Source organism: Cricetulus griseus, chromosome 3 (genome assembly GCF_003668045.3).
Source record: "Cricetulus griseus strain 17A/GY chromosome 3, alternate assembly CriGri-PICRH-1.0, whole genome shotgun sequence".
Lineage (NCBI taxonomy): Eukaryota > Metazoa > Chordata > Mammalia > Rodentia > Cricetidae > Cricetulus > Cricetulus griseus.
The window spans coordinates 82,025,869-82,047,409 of NC_048596.1; the positions used below are offsets into that span (position 1 = coordinate 82,025,869).

Sequence of the window (21,541 nt, forward strand, 5' to 3'; positions counted from 1 at the left end):
TTCCATTTCTTTCCTCTCCCTTCTCCTCCTCCGAGACTGGGTATCATTATATAGCCCTGGCTGGCCTGGAACTTGCTATGTAGACCAGGCTGGCTCAAATGCACAGATATCTGCCTATGTATCCCAAACTCTTTTTTAAAGAGCTATTTTTTTGCCTTTGTGCGAACATATGACATGTGCTTGCAGGCACCTGTGTAGGTCAGAAGAGGGTGTCCTCTACCCTCTGGAAGATCAGGAAGTGCTTTTAACCAATGAACCTTCTTCTCTCAAGACAATTGTTCACATTTCATTTATTTGTTATTTATTTTGTGTCTGTATGCATGCAGGGGGATCGATCTTCCACCATGTGGATTCTGAGGCTAGAATTCAGGCAGTCAGGCTTGGCAGCAAGTGGCTGTACCTGCTGAATCACCTCACTGGCCCCTCTCATTACTTTTAATTTTATGTTTTAGCTGCATATGAATATAGGTATGCGGTGTCGTGAAATGAGAACATTTCTAAGACAAGCATATGTAGCAAATCCTCCCCCACCCGTCCCCACGCCCCAGTAACCATGGAAGTAAGTTAACAGCATCCTCTAGAGAGCTAGCTACACACAGATTGATAATTGGTGCAAGGTATGTGACTGTCTTAGTTATGCATGTACACACACACACACACACACACACACACACACACACACACACACACACACACACACACACACGAACCCAAATGGCAACGTTCCACACTTTCCTTGCTACCAAATAATGACAGTTTACAACAGTGGGGCTTGTAATTCAAGCACTTCGGAGGTGGTGGCAGGCAATTAGGAGTTCAAGCCTAGGTCTCAGAGTACCAGAAGAGACCGAGGGAGGGAAGAGGACGGAGAGGGGAGGGGGTAAGGAGGAGGAGAGAAGAAAGAAGACTAAGAAGAGGCAGAGGCGCCAGGAGGTAGCTGGTCCCCACCCCGTGCCCGTGGGAACGGCCCCGCCCGCCTCTGTGACGTCATCCGGAACCCGACGAGGCGGGGCGGCTGGCCCAGGCGGCTGGAGGGTCCTCGCGGAGCCGAGATGAGCGAGGGCAGCTCGGGGGACCCGGGCCGCGGGTCCAGCAGGCAGCGGGCCGTACACCCAGGTAGGACGCGGCGGGACCGGGCGTGCGGGAAGGCGGGGTGACCGCCCTGGTCCTCCGCAGGGGATCGCTGCGGGGAAAGTGGTGGGCAGCGGACCTGCCTGGCAAGGAGGCTCCTCGCCCTGTCTACCGAGCTGGGGGAGGCAGTACTCCCTTTCCACAGGACGACCCTTGGACCCAGGGCAGCCTCCAGATCGCCGTGGTATCTGTTCTTTAAAGAGATTGTGACAACCTGCCTGCCCTACAGGCTGGCCTCGCGCCGCTTGCCCCTGGATATTACCTTTAGATCGGTTTGGAAGCCATTCTGTCTCTGGTCTTCATTGCGGTGTGAACTTTGCCAGTGACTTGCCTTCTCTGAGCCTTGGATTGGCCAAGAAACAGTGAAGTATTAATAAATGCCCCACACAGCCCTGGTCATAGTGAGACAAGAGTCAATGGTAGCAGGGAGATTTTCTTTTTAGTTGTGTTCAACATACAGTCAGTTATACAGCGTCCTATAAGATTTTACAGAAATGTGTAAAAGACACCGCCCAGTAGATACAATAGAGCTGCCAAGCCCCTCAAGCAGGCTTCCTTGTAGTTTGTATTTATTTTGTTTCTGCTCTGAGCCAGACCTCACAATGTTATCTGTAGACTGAGTTTCAGTGTGAGATTGTATCTACAAAGGCAAAACTTAGCATGCTGCAAGGATGTAGAAGCAGGCATTGGGCCCTTTGCTTCGGATTGTTTTCAACATCAAGAAGAAAGAAGAAAGACCCCAATCCTGGAAAATGATCTGGAAACAGGAAAAAAAAAATCAGGCTAGGCTCTATGATAGTTCTTTTCTCGCTAAGTCCTAGCATTGCTGATGTCAGCTTCGTTTCAGCCCCATAGCAGTCAGAGGCTACAGTGTGACTGGCCTAGAATCCCCCAGTGAGGGGTGGGTCCCCTGGTAGAGTTTTCTGGCCTATCATGAAGTTCCAGGATTCCATCCCAGCATGGTGAAAGCCAACTGTCATTCTAGTTGGCTCCCACTGATCATCCTCTTAGTTCAGCACACCCTGTTACACTGTTGCCAGTCACCTCATCTCATATCTTTGCTGAGTGTTGTAAGGCCACTAAGCAACTCTTGGGCCCCTTCTTCCCACCATCTTCCCACCCTCTTGGATACCTACAAGTTTTTGCTTGATTTGTAACACTGAGGATTGATCCAGGGGCTTACACATTAGAGACAAGAGCTCTCCCTTTGAACTACACTCCCCAGCCTTCTTTTACATTTTGAGTTTTGTTTTGTTTGACACAATCTTATGTAATCCAGGCTGGGGTTGGACTTACACCTCTGCCTCCTGGCGCTGGAAGTACAGGTGTGTACCAATACCTCTGTTTTTGTTTATTTTTAAATTTTGAGACATTGTCTTGCTATGCTGCCCAAGCTGGCCTTCAACTTATGATCCCCACCTGCCTTGGCATTCTGGGATACAGGTCCATACTGCCAGCCCCAGGAAAATGCTGTTTTCTGATCTCCTAATAAAGTAGTATAAAGTGGGGCCTCTTTGGAAAAGGACCCCACAGTGGCATGGTATGTTGTATATGAGCAGCGGTCCTGTGCTAGGCCACAGTGTGTACAGTCAGGAGTGAACCCTCTGGAGGTCTCTGCCCCCTGAGTTCTTATAGAAAGGTTGTAGTCAAGGGGCGTCTGCTTTTGCAGTTGCCTGCACCTTTTCCTGGGGCTATGTCCTGGTCATGTGGGGTGACCCAACTTTGCTGGCAGAGGCTTTTCTTCCTCTCTGTCTGGGCCTCCTCGGGGCAATTTGCACTTCCCCACAACATGGCCCGTGTCCTTCCGTGAGCAGATGACTCCAGAAGAGCAGGCCAGAAGCTGTAGTGTCCTGTGTCCATTCGAAGTCCATACCACGTTTCTGCAGCAAGTCCTTGGTCACGGAGGTCTCCTTGCCCAGAGTGCAGGGTGCTGGGTTTGAATGTGAATACCTGGATGCTGGGAACATGGATCTATAGGGCTGTCCTGGGGCCAGTGGCAATGCTACAAAATGTTAACTGTTGTTATTTATGGCTGTGCCTCCTTGTGCCACTGGAGGTGGCCTCAGTGGCTCACCAGTGCCTGACATACGCTGATAATAGTATTTGTATGGATGACCTTCTCTACTCTTCTCTCTTCTTCTACTTTCTACCCTTCACTCACATTCCTCCCATGCCCACTTGATGGTACTATTCTTCTCTAGCTCCTGTCCCTCTACCTTGGGGACCATGACCTTCCTTACAAGGTGCATATATCTCTTCTCTTCCTTCAGGGTCACTTCCTCCCAGAAGCCCTCCTAGACTGCCTCTCCCAGGCTGGACTCTGTCCCCACCATATGCTCTTGAGGTCCTCTGGCTTCCCCTGATGGGGAGGGATTGATTCTTCCTATCCTTGGCTTAATGCATTTTTGTTTTGTTTCAAATAGTTTGTTATGCAGATCAGGCCTGCCTGGGACTCACTGTGTAGACCAGGCTGACCCCAAACTCTGAGATCTGCCACTCTCGCCTTGCAGATGCTAGGATGAAAGGAATAGGTCACCATGCCCAGCTGTGTTATCAGAATTTAAGTGGCCTCTACTTTCCTTCATTTCCTTTGCATGGATCCCTTTAAAACTAAGCAATCCTGAAAGATTGGTCCAACCCCAGACAACGGGACAGTGGGGGACACAGTCACCACCTGTGTCAGAATGAAAATGAAGTTGAGCTTCCTGTCCCATGTGCTTGCTCTCCCAGTCTGGGTTTTGGTGCATCCTTTTTACAAAAAGGATTATCTTGCCGAGCTACTTTGTCTACGAACTCTTCTGTGTGATCATTTATTCCTAACATTTCCTCTCTCCCCATTCCCTCTCTCTTTCGTCCCTCCATTCCTCCTCTTCTCTTTCCTTCATGGGGGTGTGATCACACATGTTCAGCTGTTGTTCATCAGCATGGAGTGATGCAGAAGCATGCTCCCTGACCCCCAGTAAGAACCCACCCTACACACCCCTATCCCTGTGTGAACCCACTCTGCATGCCCCCTTCCCCAGTGAACACCCACTCTGCACACCCCCATCCCCAGTGTGAACCCACTCTGCATGCCCCCTTCCCCAGTGTGAACCCACTCTGCATGCCCCCTTCCCCAGTGTGAACCCACTCTGCATGCCCCCCTTCCCCAGTGAACACCCACTCTGCTATTCAGGAAGAATAAGGAGAAAGCTCTTTAATGATAGCTCATACCCTACCCTAGTTGATGCCCAAAAAGGAGCTGACCTGGAGGTTTTATTAACCTACACACTTTAGTCTCATGCATTCCACACACACTGTCATCCTTAAAGCCCTTTCTGTTCAGCCCCAGATCACATTTAGAACAATTTAAACAGAGACAGGAGACTGAAGTTGGGCCATTAGGGCAGATGGCAGAGTTACATAGCTGCGATATTGCCAGGATTATTCTTAACAACCAGTGTTGTTCTGTTCAAATGTTTGTTACCCAGGTCCATCTTGCCCACCTGACAGAACCATGCATCTCCTGGTAAAAGCTCAGGGGACTTAACTGCAGACCAGGACTTAATGATGATTGTAAACCTGCTCTGCCCCTTGAGCTGCCCTTAGGGGCATGTTCTTTGCCACAACCCTAAACTTAGTTATGGCATAAATTTTTTTCTTCCTGAAGTTTTTAGCAAGCCTGGTTAGTGTACTACTTATCTCCAGTCATAGTGGAGGCAGTGCTCCTTTAGATAAATTCCACTTTGTATAATTTATATTTTCTAAGCAAGTTAATTAGTAAATCCTTTATAGCATTGATTTTACTACTTTAAAAAGTTTCTCTTGCCTCAGGAGAATGGTCTGACTGGGGCTGACTGGCTCCAGCAAACTTCCATTATCCTCAGAGAGACTCCACCCCATCCATCAGTCCCAATCTAGACACTAATATGAGTGCTTAGTGGCTTCCTTTTGGCACATCATTAGAAGTCATCCATGGTCACATGAAATAGTGCTTCGTCCCTTTTCATGGGTGACTAATATTCCATTGTCTGTTGGGTCCCATTTTGTTTATGTACACATCCCCTGATGGACATCCAGGCTGACTCAGTTCTTGGGTCCCTGTGAAGAGGGTTGCTCAGCCCACATGTCTATGGCTTTCTTGTTGGAAAACCTTGTCCTCTCCCTTCTCCCCCCCCCCCCGCCACCATATTCCAGACGGGGTCTTAGAGTGTAGCCAAGTTTAGCCTTGAACCTACCATCGTCCTGCCTGTCACTCAATGCTGGCAGTTAAGGTGTGTACTATGCCTATCCACATCAAAGTGTTTTTATAGACTTGAAGACCCAATGGAGGGTGACCTCTCCATTTTGCTGCTTAGGTGGTAAAGCCACATGGTGTCACCTCTAGAGAATGGAGAGGCACATCAGGGCTGTGTGTGAGCTATGCTCATAGGCCAGGCAGGGCACCCAGCTTCTCAGGGATCACCAGGAGTTTCCTTGTTGAGATTCCTGTCAGCACCCGTCAAACACAGGCCGAGAAGCCCTTCCAGCCACCTAAACCAGCTGGGGAGATTAACATTAACTTTCTTCTGTCTTGAGGACAAAGGATTTCAGTTTTCATGACTAGTCTTGGGCAAGAGAAGTTCTGTGTGTGTGCCTTGCCTAGTAGCTGGGACATGAGATTCTGAGGCATGGTAATTTAGGATATTGTCCCAGAGCCCTGACAGCACCACTATTTTTGCTTGGTCTTTGTAACATTAACAGCATGAGGTTTGTGACAGGCCCATTATGCCTGGGCTTCTGCGGATATACCATCAGACATTTGCATAGACTTCTTCTCTTCTACTTGAGTCAAGTCTACTATACCACAATAAACATGAAGACAAATAGCCATTAGCCTGTGGTGTTTGTCTTTGCTTATCTGCTGAGCCCATTCATCCGGTGAGTGACCCACAGCTCTTCTAGGTTTCTGAGGAAGGTGGAATGTTGTGGACAAGGCTGGGGATTCCGTGAGCCTTTTTCAGACAGGGCTTCAGTCAGGGATCTCTTCGGGACTTGTTCTCTTGAGCTATTTTGGCCCCTCTGTCTGGAGGAGCCCACCTCTGCCCAGCAACAGCAACCCAGATTAGAGGTGGCTTCCTTTGTTTCTTTCAGGAAGTGAAAACATTGGAGGGATAAAAGAGGGAAATGTCTTTGCAGGGTTGTGACTTTGTTGCAAGCTGGCTGCTCTCCCAAGGAGGATTGTTTGGGTCTGAGACCACCCAGTCAAACTGGGCTGTGCATTTGGGGTTCCCTCCCAGAAGTAGGAGGAGGGAGACGGGTCAGCTCTAGTCAGGCCCTTGGGCTGACCCCTGGAAAGCCAGCCTGCAAGAGACGGCCCACAGAGCTCCAGGTCAAGGGAGTATGCAGTGGAGGGAAGGATGGGAAGAAAATCCAAGGGAGCCTAACTGCTGGGAAAGACAAAGGCTGGGTGAGTGGGAGGGTGGTATGCAGTACCAGCCCAGATGTGAAGTGACTGTGAGCTGAGGCAGGAGGATATAAAGAGTGTTTGGGGGCCTTTGTTGGCAACTGAAGTGGGAGGAGCCTTCAGGGAGAGGGGACCTGAAGGGCAGAGGGTAGGAGGGGCTAGTTAAGAAATAGAGAGGGGTAGGCACAGGAGGTGTAGGCAGGATCAGGAGTTCATGCCATTCTCAGATACACAGCCAGTTTGATGCTAGCCTAGGCTACGTGAAACCTTGTCTCAAAAGGCAAACCAGGGCTGGTGAGCTCAGTGAACAAAGATGCTTCAGCCAAGCCTGGTGACCTGGGTTTGGTCTCCGGGTCCACATGGTGGAAAGAGAAGACTCCTAAAAGTTGTCTGCGGTGCCCCTCAGTGGTCTTCTCACCTCTACATGCATGCACCCTGGCTCACCCAGGTAATGTACACAATTACACAACAGGTAAATGTAATATTAGAAACCAAACTTAAACAGCATAGGAGAGGAGCCAAGCAAGGTACCCATGACTAGTTAGCAGGAGACAGAGGAATGGGGGAGTGTAGTTTTTTCTTTTTTAATCTTTGGGGGCCTGTCACCCAACTCCAAAATAATACACAGAGTCTTGTTTTTACTTACTCTTACTTAACTTGGCTTGTTTCTAGCCAGCTTTTCTTTCTTTTATTTAAATTTTTTTTTTCATTTTACATTCCAACCCCAGTTTCCCTCTCTCCCCTTCTCCTGCCTCCTCACCTCCCTCCATCCCAGCCCCCAGAGGGGATAAGGCCTCCCTTGGGGAGTCACCAAAGTCTGGGATACCCAGTTGAGGCAGGACCAAGCCTCTTCCCTCTGAATCAGGCTGGGCAAGGTATCCCACCATAGGTAATGGACTCCAAAAAGCTATGTCACGCACCCTGGATAAGTCCTGGTTGCACTGCTAGCCCTGCCCCCCAACAGGTCAGCTCACATAACTATCACATTCAGAGGGCCTAGTTCAGTCCCATGCAAGTTCCCCAGGTGTCAGTCCAGAGTCTGTGAGCTACCACTAGCTTAGGTTGGCTATCTCTGTGGTTTTCTCCAGCAGATCTTGACTCCTGCCCCCTTGCTCATAGGATCTCTCCTCTCTCCAACTGAACTCCACAAGCTCAGCCCAGTGCTCGGCTGTGGGTCACTGCACCTGCTTCCATCAGTTACTAGATCTAGATTCTATGATGGGAGTTAGGGTGGTCATTACTCTGATTTCTGGGGAAGACATCCCCAGTTTAGGCATCCCCTCCATTTTGCTAAGAGTCTTAGCTGGGATCCTCCTTGTGGATACCTAGGAGTTTCCCTAGCACCAGGTTTCTCCCTAATCCCATAATGGCTCCCTCGATCATGATAGCTTTCATTGCTCTCCCTCTCTGTCCCTCCCCCAACTTTGGCCATCTTGACCCCTCATGTTCCCATCCCCAATCCCTTCCCTCTACCCCCTCCCAGTTTACCCAGGAAATCTTAACTATTTCCCCTTCCTGAGGCCCTCCACGTGTGTCCCTATTAGGGGCCTCCTTTTTATCTAGCTTCTCTGAGTCTGTAGATTGTAACCTCTAGCCAGCTTTTCTTAAATAATCCCATCTACCTTTTGCCTCTGGGCCTTTACCTTTCTCTATTCTATATGCCTTTCTTTTTCTTGTTTTTCTTTTTTCTTTTTTTTGGTTTTTCGAGACAGGGTTTCTCTGTGTAGCTTTGGAGCCTATCCTGGCACTCGCTCTGGAGACCAGGCTGGCCTTGAACTCACAGAGATCTGCCTGCCTCTGCCTCCCGAGTGCTGTGATTAAAGGTGTGCGCCACCAACGCCTGGCTTCTATATATCTTGCTTTACTTCTTACTCCATTGCTGGTTGGGTGGCTGCTCCCTGGTCCTCCCTTCCTTCCCCTTTTATTGCTTCCTCCTCTTCCCTCTCCTCCTGTTCTGCATTCCAGCCCTGCCTATCTCTCTCCTGCCTTGCTATTGGCTGTTCAGCTCTTTATTAGACCAATCAGGTATTTTAGACAGGCAAAGTAACACAGCTTCACAAAGTTAAACAAATACAACATAAAAGAATGCAACACATCTTTGCATCATTAAACAAATACTCCACAGCATAAATAAATGCAACACATCTTCAATTAATATTCCACAACAGTAGAGTACTAAGGCATGGAGGCCATCCTTGGCTGCATAGTGGGGTTCTGGGTTCTGTCTCAAAGAGGGAAGAGGGAGAGTGAAGGAAAGGAAGGAAGGGCCTCCCCACTCCTGGTTCTGATTGCTGTCTCTCAGTGGCTGATACCCAGGTCTACAGCACTACCCTATCCTTTCTGGGAAGCACCACATATAAGGTTGTTAGAACTCTGAATATTTGGGAACTGGAGAGATGGCTCAATGGTCAGGAGCACTGACTGTCCTTCCAGGGGACCTGGGTTCAGTTCCCAGCACCCACATGGCAACTTGGAACTGTCTGTAACTCCAGTTACAGGTGATCCGACATTCTCACACAGACATACATGCAGGAAAAGCACCAATGCACATAAAGTAAAAATAAATTCTATATAAAGAACTCTGGTTACTAAATGGGGCCTTAAGTCCAGCATCCTGTGACCCAAGGAAGAGCAAGGGCCCTTTAGTTGTATTTTACCTATGCCAGCGTTCCCTTCCCCAATGGCAAGCTGTGTTTCTCTGGGGATACAGCTCTGTGATAAGTCTCCAGGCCAGCATAGGCTTCCTCTAACATCTAAACTTAGATCTGGAATAGCTTGCAAGCCTGTGGATTGTATCCTCGGTGACTGCCGTGGCAGCTGGAGGCAAGCTTCTCTTACCTGCGGTGGGTTCTTTTTCAGTCTTCCTTCCTGTGTAATCAGTAAACCCCCTAACTTTGCCTCATTCTTGACTAGTTTTGAGTCTTCTCTTGGTCAATATCAAGATTCCACTACACTGGGCATCAGTTGCAGTGGACAGCCATGGTGTGTGTGTGAAGAGGCCTCTGGTAGAGCTTAGAGGAGTAGGGGTGGCCTGGGTCAGGCAGGCCAGAGCCTGTTCATGTGGACTCCCCAGGCCTTGGTCTGCATTTTCCTATGGAGTGTGTAACATATTCAGGAACTCAGTGAAGTAAGAGTTTGTCCTGGTTAGTTTTCATTGTCAACTTGATACAATCTGAATCACCTGGGAAGAAGAAATCTCAGCTGAGGTACTGTGCTTGTCAGATGGTCAGGTGGCCATGTCTGTGAGAGATTGTCTGAACTGGTGATTGATGTGAGAGGGCCTGTGATGTCATCCTGGGGCTGGTGCATCTGGGCTGGGTAAGACCCAAAAGGGCTATGTGAAAAAGTGGTGTGAACATGAGCCAGAGAGGAAGTCAGTAAGCAGTGTTCCTCCAAGGTTTCTGTTCCTGGTTTCTGTCTCCTGGATCCTGCCTTGACTTCCCTCCATGATGGGCATGTTACCTGGGAATGTAAGCCAAACCAATCCTTTCCTACTCAAGTAGTACTTGGTCATGGTGTTTATCACAGCAACAGAAAGTAAACCAGGACAGCATTATTTGTTTTACCTCTGTGGAAACTGAGGCACAGAGAAATTAATTGACAAGTCACCTGTAGTGGCTTGGATGTGGCTTATCCTCAAGGATCTGTGTGTTGGGGGCTTGGTCCCCAGACTGCTGGTATTGCAAAGTGATGAAGCTATATGTGGTGGCCTGCACCTGTAATCCTAGCAGTTGAGAGATGGAACCTGGAGGATTGGAGTTCAAGGCCAACCTCTGCTACATAAGAGTTTGAGACCAGCTGGGGTTTCATGAGATCCTGGATTGAAAAACCGAGCGGGGGAGAGAGGAAAGGGAAGGGTGTCCACCAAAGAGACTATGGGTCTCTAGGCTCCTCCCTGACTTCCAGTGACTTCTGCTAGGCAGGGCTTGTACACTGCTTGCCTCCAGGAGCAGTCTTGGGGCCCTCACCAGAGCTGAGCCTGTCAGGCACCATGAACTGCCAGAACTGTGTGAAATCAACCTGCTTATGAAGCACTGGTTGCTTTGGGTGATTTTGTGATGAATTAGTGATGAAAACCAGACCAGTACACTATGGCCACCTAGGAGCAGAGAAATTCCCAAGGTCACATATCCATGTGTCCATCTGAGGGACATTGTTGAAAACCTATTAGGTGCCAGGAGACTGCCATGGCGGATGTATGTGTGAACATGTCCTACCAAGGGTTTCCCCTCACAGTAAGCTTTGGCTCACTCTTGGTCAGAGTTCTTAGCTTGTAGAAGACGATAGTGCATGAGAAGACCCTGTGGGATCCAGCCACTGTGAGACTCACTGGAGATCCAGTGTAAACGTTTTCCTTAATTGTGGTGTGTGCTTATGTTCCCAGGAGGCTGCTGTCATTGCTTCTAGGAACACTGGAATTTACATATATTATTTATTATTTGTGTGTGCACATATTCATGAATACATGCATGCAGGTGCACATGTGTGTGTAGGTCAGAAGATAACCTCAGGTAATGTTTCTCAGGTACATTCTTTTCTTTTTCTTTTTCTTTTTCTTTTTCTTTTTCTTTTTCTTTTTCCTTTTTTTTTTTTTTTCACACAGGGTCTCTCACTGGCCTGGAACTCACCAAGTAGCAAAGCAAGTAGTCTTGGCTGCCTCCAGGGATCCGCCTGCCTCTACCTTCCTGGTGCTAGGATTATAATCACATACTACTATACTCAGCTTTTTCGTGGGGGTCCTGGGATTGAACTCAGTTACCAACAGAGCCATCTTCCTAGCCCCATTTGTTTATATTTATCTTGAGAAAGGGCCTCACCCAGACAGGCTTTGGACTCTCAACCCTCCTGCCTCAGCCTTTGCTTTGGACCTTTTTGAAGCTGTCTTGGTAGAGAGAAGATAGTTTGTATCGATAAGTCTTTTCACTGCCCGAGACCCCATCCCCACATAGTTGCCCAAAATAACACACAGAGATTAATATTAGGTACAATGCTGCTGGCCAATGACTAGGATTTCTCAGTTGCTAGCTCTGTCTTAAGTATCAACTATAATCATTAATCTATATATTTTATAAACTTATCTTATTGAGGATGCTGGTAGCAAGCATTCTGTCTTCCCAGGCTCACATTGTGACTCTTCCTCTACTACATTTCCCAGAATCTTCCTCAACTCTTAGTCTCACTTGTCTTGCTTTCTTATTGGCCAACAATGCTTTATTCATCAACAAATAAGACAAACATATACACAGAAGGATGTCCCCCATCAATAGTCCCCATCAATAAGGACTAGCCTCGCCCCTACAAAGAAGACATCTCCCATGCATAGTCAGAATTATCTCACACACTAAGCTTTATCAATGAATAGTAAGTCTCAGCTTCCATGTGTCTCACCACATCAGCTGCCATCTATTTTTTGAATGGGTTTTTGTTAGAAGACAGCTGTGACTTTCACTTAGGAATCTTTTCTGCTATGTGGGAAGCAGAGACTTAGGGCACGTGGTTTTCTGTTTGGCTCTTGTCTAAACACTTTACATATGAGAGCCGACAGAGGCACAGGATAGTCAAGACACATGCTAGCCTACAACAGGGAGGAGGGGGAGTTGGGCTGCAGCACCAGGCAGGTGGCCAGGGAGGCAAGGCTCTGTCCTACAGGCCTTGCCAAATCATCAGGCACACTGACTCACAGGAACTGGCCCATAGCCAACATACCTGACTCTAATCTGGCTAGACAACTATATGATCCAGGAACTTTACCCAGTGGTAGCTCTGGTTAGCAAGTTAGTCACCTGCTCCTGAGGGCTGTTTGCTCATCTGGTTGTAAAATGGGTCCAGCCAGACCCCTGACCTGGCTCTGATGTGACTAGCTAATGTGACTCAGGCTGGTCCTCCTAGCCTGCTGTCCAGGTGTCTCCTGGGCAGATGACACTTTTCCCATCTTCCCTAGACTCTGTGCCCCAGGGAGCCAGACTATTCCACAATATCCCCTATAGCACCAGCCATATTTGGACATGTGACCAAATGAAAACTTAATTTTCTCAGTCACACCTCAGTTGCTTAATGATCCCAGGTACAGAACTTTTCCTTCTATCTTAGGTTTCTATTGCTGGGGACCATGGACAAAAACAGCTTGAGGAAGAAAGGGTTTATTTCAGCTTACACTTCCAGATAACACTCCATCACTGGGAAAAGCCAAGGTAGAAACTCAAGGCAGGAACCTGAAGGCAGAAACTGAAACAGAGGCCATGGGAGCTCTACTTACTGGCTTGCTTTTGTGGGTTGCTCAGTCTGCCTATTTATACACCCCAAGACCAGGATCATTTACCAGGGGTGGCCCCACCCACAATGAGCTGGGCCCTCCTACATCATTAATCAAGAAAGTGTCCCACAGATTTGTCTACAGACTGATCTGGTGGAGATATCTTCTCAATTAAGATTCCCTCTTGTGATCTCTGAGAGCACCAGGGATCCACATGGTGTATAGACACAGGCAAACAAAACACTCATACACATAAGTCTAAAAAGTAAAAAGATTCCCTCTTCTTGTATATATGTAGGTTTATGTCAAGTTGGCAAAAATGACCAGTACATACACCTTCCTTGTGGGGTGTGTGCTGAGCTTGCACCACAGCCATGCTACCATGTAGAGACAGTGGTAGTCACAGTGATCTCTGCTAAACTCCAGTCAGAGCAGCATTGCTCTCCCACAAATCCTTCATGGCTCTCACTTTTCCAAACAAAAGCTAATGTCTTCCACAGTACTCATGTCCCCAGGTGACCTGACATTTTCCCCACCCCCATGACCTCCCTGTTGACTAACCATACTGTTTTTCAAGTCATCTTAGCTCCACCTGCAACTGCCTTTGCACTTGCTGTTTTCTTCTTTGATAGCCTTTCCCAGGATGCCTGCATAGCTGTGTCTCCCCATTTTCCCAGCCTTCCTCAAATGTCAGCTTCCTGGGAGTGCTGTCCTTGATCACAGTGTTTGAAATTATACCCCATCCCCTAAGACGTCCCCACCCCCAACTTTTCTCATATTACCACCACCTGACATATGTAAAAGACAGGGGTATGGTATGTTGTATTCAGGTGTATCTTAGTCTTAAAGAGCTGTTTGGCCTGTGGTAGTTTCTCATCAAATGTGCTCAAGTGGCTGAGTAGACGAGGGAGTGGGTGGGTGCATGGGTGGGAGGATGGTGATCTTTGTGGGAGTGGCAGAGCTTAGGAAGTTTTGTTTTTCTTTAATTACTGAATTTGTGCGTGGCCTATGTGCCCATGTGTCACGTCACATTGCTTCTCTCCTTCTACCAAGTAGGTCCTAGGGATGAACTGAGTTCACCAGACCCAGTGGCAAGTGCTGTACGTGCTGAGACATCTCCATGGCTCCTTTGGATATTTTTAAAGTGTTTGATGGTTTCTTTAAAGTCTCTTTTAAGTTTCTTAAGAAGTGGTAGCTTTTTAAATCTCTGAATTCTAGAAACTTATAGGTAAAAGCTGTTGGAATCTGTTAGTATGTGTTTTTTCAGGCTTTTTTTTTTTTTTTTTTTTACCTCCAGTTAGCTTCCAGAATTACAGTGACGTCAAACCATAGGGAATGGACAAGCGTTCAGGAACCAGTGTAACCAGACTCTGTAATCAGTGTCTCCCTGATTGTGTTAATCACAGATTGTTTAAGAACAATGACTTGTGTTCCTAACAGACCAAAGTGCATTTCCATAAACAAGACTATGGAAAGAAAGAACCTGAAACAAGGACATCAAGTAGAGTCAGTGGAGTCAGTGTTTCCTGCCAGCTTCCCCCCACTCCTTTCAAAGGTTTCAATGCAGAGCTGGGAATGATGTCTCACACCTGTAACCTGAGGCCTGGATAGGCTGAGGCTAAAGGATCTTTGAGTTTGAAACCGACCTGGGCTACAGAGTTCCAGGTTAGCTTGGGATACATAAATACTCTGAAAAAAATTTATTTTCAATTGTAAAAATGTATTATCCATATAGAAAAGAATGATAAAGAAAATGCTTCTTTTTTTCCCCCTTGATTTTTGCACCCTGCTTTCTGGTATGTTAACCACTAACTTTGGTCAAAAGCTAGGTCGGTAATTGAATACTGTGTCCTCGGCAGCAGAGTCACCCATTCCTCATTCATTCATTCATTCATTCATTCATTCATCAAGTATCTATCGGGCACTGCTATGTGCCAAGCCCTGTGCAGAGACCCTGAGGATTCAGAGGTGGTGGAGAGGTGGTGGTCCTTGAGAGAGGATAGAGACAATGTACATTAAATGGCATAGATGAAGGATGGGGATGACTCATAGAGTGGGCACTTAGGAGATGTAGAGGCTGAAGAAGTGTGAGTTTTGGGGATCAAATCCAATCAAGATCATGTGTAATCCAGGCTGGCCCTCACATTTGCAGCAATCCTCCTGCCTCAGCCTCCTGACTGCCAGCCTTACATGTATACAATGCTAGGCCTAGCTTCTAGTACTTATAACAGCCATGCCCAAAGTGAGTGTTCATGGCAGCTCACAGTGTGACAGGTGTCCGTGACTTGTGATGTTAGAGGCCCTGTTCTTGAGATGAATAGAATTAATGTCTTCCTGGGATGGCCTGGCTGGTGGGTAACAGTGCAGCATCTGAAGCCAAGCCTGGCTGCAGTCCCCATCCTGCCCTGGTCCCTGACCCCACTGTTGTTGAATATGCAACAGGCTCCATATTCAAAGACCTTTGTTTTTGGTTAATAACAGTTCTTTGTTGCTGCCTAGGGGGAGGAGTGGCCCCAAGGCAGCACCCGTGCCCTACTCGCTTCTATGTTGAACCTAATTGCTGGAGGCAACCCTGTCTGACTTGAGAGTGGCTCACATCCTCAGGGTGTGTCAGGGTGAATGTGGCACAGCTTGCTCATGAGGTTGGCAGAGCCCAGGCACATGTCTCTGCGTCATCTACAGTAACATAACTGCTGTCTCATGTCAGAACATGCCTGTCAGGGGAGGGTAGAGGTTAGAGAATCTGCACATTCCAGAGAGACCTGGAATGCTGGTCCCTTGTCCTTCCTGAACCCTCTCACACTTCCAAGTACATCTACGGTGGGGGACACTGTGTGTCTGCCACCTCACTGACAACTTGCACCCTTGTGAGCACCTGTAATGCTGTGACCATACCCACTGTACCCAGGCTTGTCCTTAGGGTCTCACTACGTAGCCTTGGGTAGTTTCAAAATCAGAACTCTCTTAGTCTCCAGAGAGTTAGGCTCAGAGTATGGGTTCCAGCAGCATGCTCAGGGTGACCTGTTAAAGTCCCGAGTCTTCAGTGGCTCCTTTCTAGGTGTCATCTGCAGGCCATATCAGCTTGTAAGATCTCATTGACTCTAGCCTACTCATTCGGGCTGCTTACTTTTCTCTTTTCCACACCCAACATACAATGCCCATATGGATGTTCTCTGTGGCTGGGGACAAAGGCAAGGGGCTTTGTTCTTTTCAATGGGTTCTACTGACTGGGCTTCTTTTAAATTACATTTGTTCATTTATGTGTGTGCATGAATGTGTGTGTTTGCGTGCTGTGGTTCATGTTATAGGTCAGAGGACAGCTTGCAGGTGTTGATTCTTCTCCCCCAGCATGCGGGTTCTGGAAATCGAACTTAGATCTCAGTGTCAGTGGCAAGTGCCTTTACCCTCCAAGCCATCTTGCTGGCCCTGGCTGGTTTCTTGTATGTCTGGTACCCAAATGCCCAGAAGTGGCTTCTGGGCTCTTTTATGACTTGGGACTGGCAGAGTGTTTTTTCTTTTCCTTTTGTGCCCTTTGGCTAAAACAAGTCACAACTTGGGCTTAGGGGCAGGGGGTATAGGAGGGCTGGGATAACCCCACCATCCACCAACCAAACGGACTTCGGGGCTCCTTCTGCAGTTAATTCTTCTGCAGTCAGGGTTCTGCACACCTTTCTACAGATGTGCCATGGGCACTGCTGCCCCAGGCTGTTTGCCCTTACTATCTGATCTTCCCCACATAGCCTCAAGTCTGTGCCCTCTTTTCACTGAGCTTCATCTAGGGAAAGAACTGACCAAAACAAAAAGAACTTAACCAAAAACAGCACCTTGCCCCAGTATCACCTCTGCCCTTACCCTTCAGCATCACCCCACTGTGCTTTTGTGGTTTGCTTTCATTGTACTTATGACTTCTTGGCCTAAGTTTATCACAAGCTTATTGTCTGGTCCTCCTCTCACCACCTCAGAATATAAGATGTGTAAGAGTTAGGACGTTTTCCTTGGTTACTATGACTTCCCTGGCTCCATAAAGGACACATGGTAGGCCTATTTGTTGAATGACTATTGGGGATGAGGAAACTGAAGTACTGAGAAGTTAACTAACTCATCCCAAACTCAGAGCAAAAAAGGGGCCTGGTCAGGATTTGAACTTAAGCCATTTAGCACCCAACAGGAATGTGGTGATATATTACTTATGATTTATTAAAGCTTACCTGAGCATTCAGAAAGCAAAATCAACTTTAATCCCAGGACTCAGGATTAAGAGGTAGATGGCCACCATGGCCTACAAAAGAATGAAGAGTAACAGAGTTCATACCTTTGATCTGAACACCTGAGATCATATGCCCTTAATCCCAGCATTAGGGAGGTATATACAACAGGAACAGGGTCTCAGAGCAGGCAATTCATTCTCCAGCCACATTGAGGATAGGAAGACATTGATGTCTCAGGATTCTCTGGCCACACTGAGGAGAGGTTACAGTCTGAGGTTTGGTGGAGCCAGGATTGTCTTTCAGTCTGAGGTAGAGTAAGAGCTAGTGGCTGGCTGCTTTGCTTTTCTGATCTTCATCTTGAAGTTTGAACCCTAATATTAGTCTCTGGGTCTTTTATCTATCACACTACACAGGAAGAATAGAAGTTGGGATGTCCATGGAGGCAATTGCTAAGGCAATCATGGCTCTTACACATTATCATCTCCCCCACTTATTGGAGATAGAACACGCATTGCTATCTCCATTCAGAAAATTGGACTATGCATTTAGCTCATGGCTTTAGGTATCTTACCACCTAAGTTTCATGCAGACACATCTATAGCTTGTGCCCATGTGAAGATGATTTCACTGTCCTTTGCATCATCCTGAACATCTAGGGCTGGGGAGATGACTTAGAGGATAAGGCACTTGCTCCCTAAATGTGAGGACCAGAGTTTGGATACCCAGAACCCACTTAAATGCTGGTGGACAACTCCAGTGCTCAAGAGGCAGAGATATCCCATCTCTTGGAGCAAGCTGGCCAACTATACTATCTGGATGAGTGAGCTCGGGTTCAAGTGAGAAATCCTGTCTCAATATATAAGGTAGAAAGTGATGGAGGGAGACACCCAGCATTGTCATCACTAACACTTACATACACGTGTACCTGTATACACACATGCACCCACACACAGGAGAGCATTCATACACATGCAAACAAAACAAAGAAGAACAAATTACAGATTGATAATTTGTGTTGACACAGGTTTGCAATTCCCACTATATAGGAAACCAAGGCAGGAGGATTCTAAATTCGAGGCCAGCCTGGGAAACTTATCAAAATCTTTTCTAAATAAATAAAGGGCTGATTAGATAGCTCAGTGGTAGAGCACTTGCCTAGCATGTGTAAGGTTCTGGATTAAATTCCCAGCACAGTAAAAGAGAAAAGAAATCCAAATACTTTGTCATTGGCTGTGCAAGCAACTGTCTCCAAGGCTTGCTCGTGGTCTCTGAGAAATGAAGGCTCCCAAGCTGTCTGTAATGAATTTTGCTTTTCTTCTCTCATCCAGAGAACATGTCTCTAGGTTCTAGCAGCTTCTCTCCACCTGTGAACTTCCTTCAAGAGCTGCCAAGCTATCGGTCAGTGGCACGCAGGCGGACAAACATCCTCTCCCGGGACAAGCAGAGTGGTACCCTGCTAAAGCCAACGGACTCTTACAGTTCCCAGCTGGATGGAGGAATCACAGAAAACCTCAACAGCCAATCCATCCGCAAGTACGCGCTGAACATCTCTGAGAAGCGGAGACTGAGGTTTGTTCAATAGCTGCCTGGAAGTGGCCATGCTATAGGCTGGGAGAGGGGTGTATGTGGTGTGTGTGGTATGTTTGTCGTGTTAGGAACTGAGAGTTCATTCTGTAGTGAGCATTCCTAAGCTTCAGTGACATGTGACCTTCAAGAAGTTGTTCACCTCCTGTTTGAATTAACAGTCCAGGTTTAGTTCAGTGGGGAATGTTGTAGCCAGACTTTTCTCCCTCCCTCTCTCTCTCTCTCTCTCTCTCTCTCTCTCTCTCTCTCTCTCTCTCTCATATGTGTGTGTGTACATGTATATGTATATGTATATGTATATGTATATGTATATGTATATGTGTACATGCACCCATGTAGGGGCCAGAAGTTGACGTTTGGTGTCATCCTCTGTCATTCCACCTTAATTTTTTTTTGGTGGGGGGGGCAGACTCTCTCACTAAACCTGGAGTTCAGCAGTTGGCTATTCTAGCTGTTCAGCAAGTCCCAAAGACTCACCTGTCTCCATCTCCCTAGTTCTTGGGTTACAGGCAGATCCTAGAGACCCTAACCAGGTCCTCAGGCTTACACATCATGCACTTTACCCACTGAGCCATCACCCCAGGCCTCTTCTCCCCTTTTTTTGTGTGTCAAGATATCTCTGTGTAACCTAGGCTAATCTTGAACTCACCTGTCCCAGCCTCCTAAAAGTTAGGGTTACAAGCATGTGCGCCGTGTGCATCCATCTCTCCACCCATCATTACTCTCTCGGCTATCCATCATCATCTGTTCATCCACTAATCTGTATCCATCTCTCCATTTATCTATATCCATCCATCATCCATCCTTCTGTGTCTGTATTTGTATGCATCCATCATTATCTGTAACCATATCCATTTATCTACTTGTCTATCCTATCTATCCATTTATCAATACCTTATTTATAGGTATCCATTTATAGTATCTAAGCATACTCTGTGCTATGGGAAAGCAGTTCACCTTTCATGAATACAGCAGTACATATTAAATGTACGTATTTTTTGAATGTTGTTCTTTAGTTAGTGGTGGGCATTTATTAAGAATGGATTAAACACCAGCTACTGTCCTTTGGACAGAATGGAGAGCAAAGCAAACAGGTCAGGCCAGGACTGTCATGGAATCAGCACTCTGTGTCCCTGGGACAGAGGACCACAGCAACAAATATTATACATTCTCAACCTTTAACGAGCTTGTAGAATCAGGCTGAGTATGGTGGCACACAACTTAAATCCCAGCATTTGGGAGGCAGAGGTAGGTGGATAAATCTCTGGTTCAAGGCAAGCCTGGTCAACATAGCAAGTTCCAGGCCAGTCAGAGCTACATTGTGAGACTCTGTCTCAAAAATAAACAAAACCACCACTTGTAGCATACTGAAACAGACATTAATTGGAGAGGATGTGTTATCAAAAGAAGGGGTATTCTGGAGGTGAAATAGAAGAATTTGGTCAGTTGACATGATGGGACAAGAGGTCGGGAATGGCACCATAGGGTCAGTGTACTGAGTACACAGTACCCATTGTGATTGACAGCTTATAGTCCAGTGGCACTGAGCCTATTGGCAATGCTGTGCATGCATCACCACCAGCTACTTCCAAAAATGCTTTATCACTGCAGCTGAAAACTCTGTACCCATTAAAAAAGCACTCTGGATTCCTCCTCCTTGAGCCCAGGCAGACAGGGACCTGCTGTCTCTAGGTTTATGTGTGCATGGAATGTGACCTCCACGTCTGGCTCTTTTTTCTTCCACCTTGTATAACACTTTCAAGGTTCATTCACACTGGAGCACGTGTTAGTACTTCATTCCTTTTTATGGCTAATATTCCAAAGTTGTGATCAAGGGCTCCCATCCAGGGAGTCTTGGAGCTTAGACTTGATACCTCTTTGTCTTTGTCATGCTCATGGCCATTTTTTGATGCAGGGACATTCAGGAAACCCAGATGAAGTATTTATCAGAGTGGGACCAGTGGAAACGGTATAGCAGCAAGTCCTGGAAGAGGTTCCTAGAGAAAGCTCGTGAGATGACAACCCACCTGGAGCTGTGGCGCAAGGACATCCGCAGCATTGAAGGTAGAGTTCCTTTGCTACTGGCTTCTCTGCAGGCCAAGTCTAAGCTCCCCTGCAAGCAAGTTGGGTTTGCACCTAGCTGAAGTGATGTTGAGGATTTCCTTTCAGGATGAATGTTGTGTTAATGACTAACAAAATTCCCAACAGAAGCAAACTAAGGAAGCAAGGATTTATTCTGGGTCACAGTTTCAGAATATAGTCTGCCATGGTAGGGCAGGACATGTGGTCAGGAGCTTGAGGAGCTGGTCCTGTGGCGTCTGTAGTCAGGACACAGAAGCGATAAACGCTGGTGCTCTCGACCCTCTCTGTTCCCAGACAGACATGCCTAGAGGTGTCTCCTCAGCGAGCCAAGATCCGGGCAAGCTGACAGTCAAGACTGACCATCTCAAGTATGAACTTGACCCACACTTAGCCTTAGTAGAGCCAATGCCTTTGTCATCTACAGAGGCCCAGCAGAACTGGGGCAGGGAGATGCATCTTACCATTCTGTATTTTCTATCATAAAACAAAATGATTTATGATTATTGTCTTCAGTTGCTGATATAGATGTTTTCATATAGTCTGTAAGGAGCATGGCAGGATGTTTGGGAGAAGTGACCATCTTCCTTATTACCTACCCTAAAAGTATATTGCCAGTCGTGGTGGCCAGGACCTTAATCCAGCCAGGGACAGGTGCATCTCTGTGAGTTTCAGGTCAGCCAAGGTTACACCTTGAAACCCTGTCCCCAAACAGACAGACAGTGGGATGTCCTCTGGTCTTTTGGGGAGGGTGGTGCTGGAGCACAGCTCAGCATCTAAGAGTAGAAACTGCTTTTGCAAAGGCCTCTGCTCTGTTTCCAGCACCCACACTGGGCAGTTCACAACAGACTAACTACAGCT

The 21,541-nt window shown here is 47.2% G+C and overlaps 1 protein-coding gene across 1 annotated transcript in view; it reads left to right on the forward strand.

The window, feature by feature from the left end:
• Positions 1 to 1,052: 1,052 nt before the first annotated feature.
• Positions 1,053 to 21,541, forward strand: part of Tmc7 (transmembrane channel like 7) — a 48,197-nt gene continuing 27,708 nt past the window's right edge. Inside the window, exons 1-3 of the mRNA XM_027410161.2 lie at positions 1,053 to 1,116; positions 18,346 to 18,586; positions 20,517 to 20,665. Coding sequence (XP_027265962.1) covers positions 1,053 to 1,116; positions 18,346 to 18,586; positions 20,517 to 20,665 — 454 coding nt within the window. The remainder of the gene's footprint in view (positions 1,117 to 18,345; positions 18,587 to 20,516; positions 20,666 to 21,541) is intronic.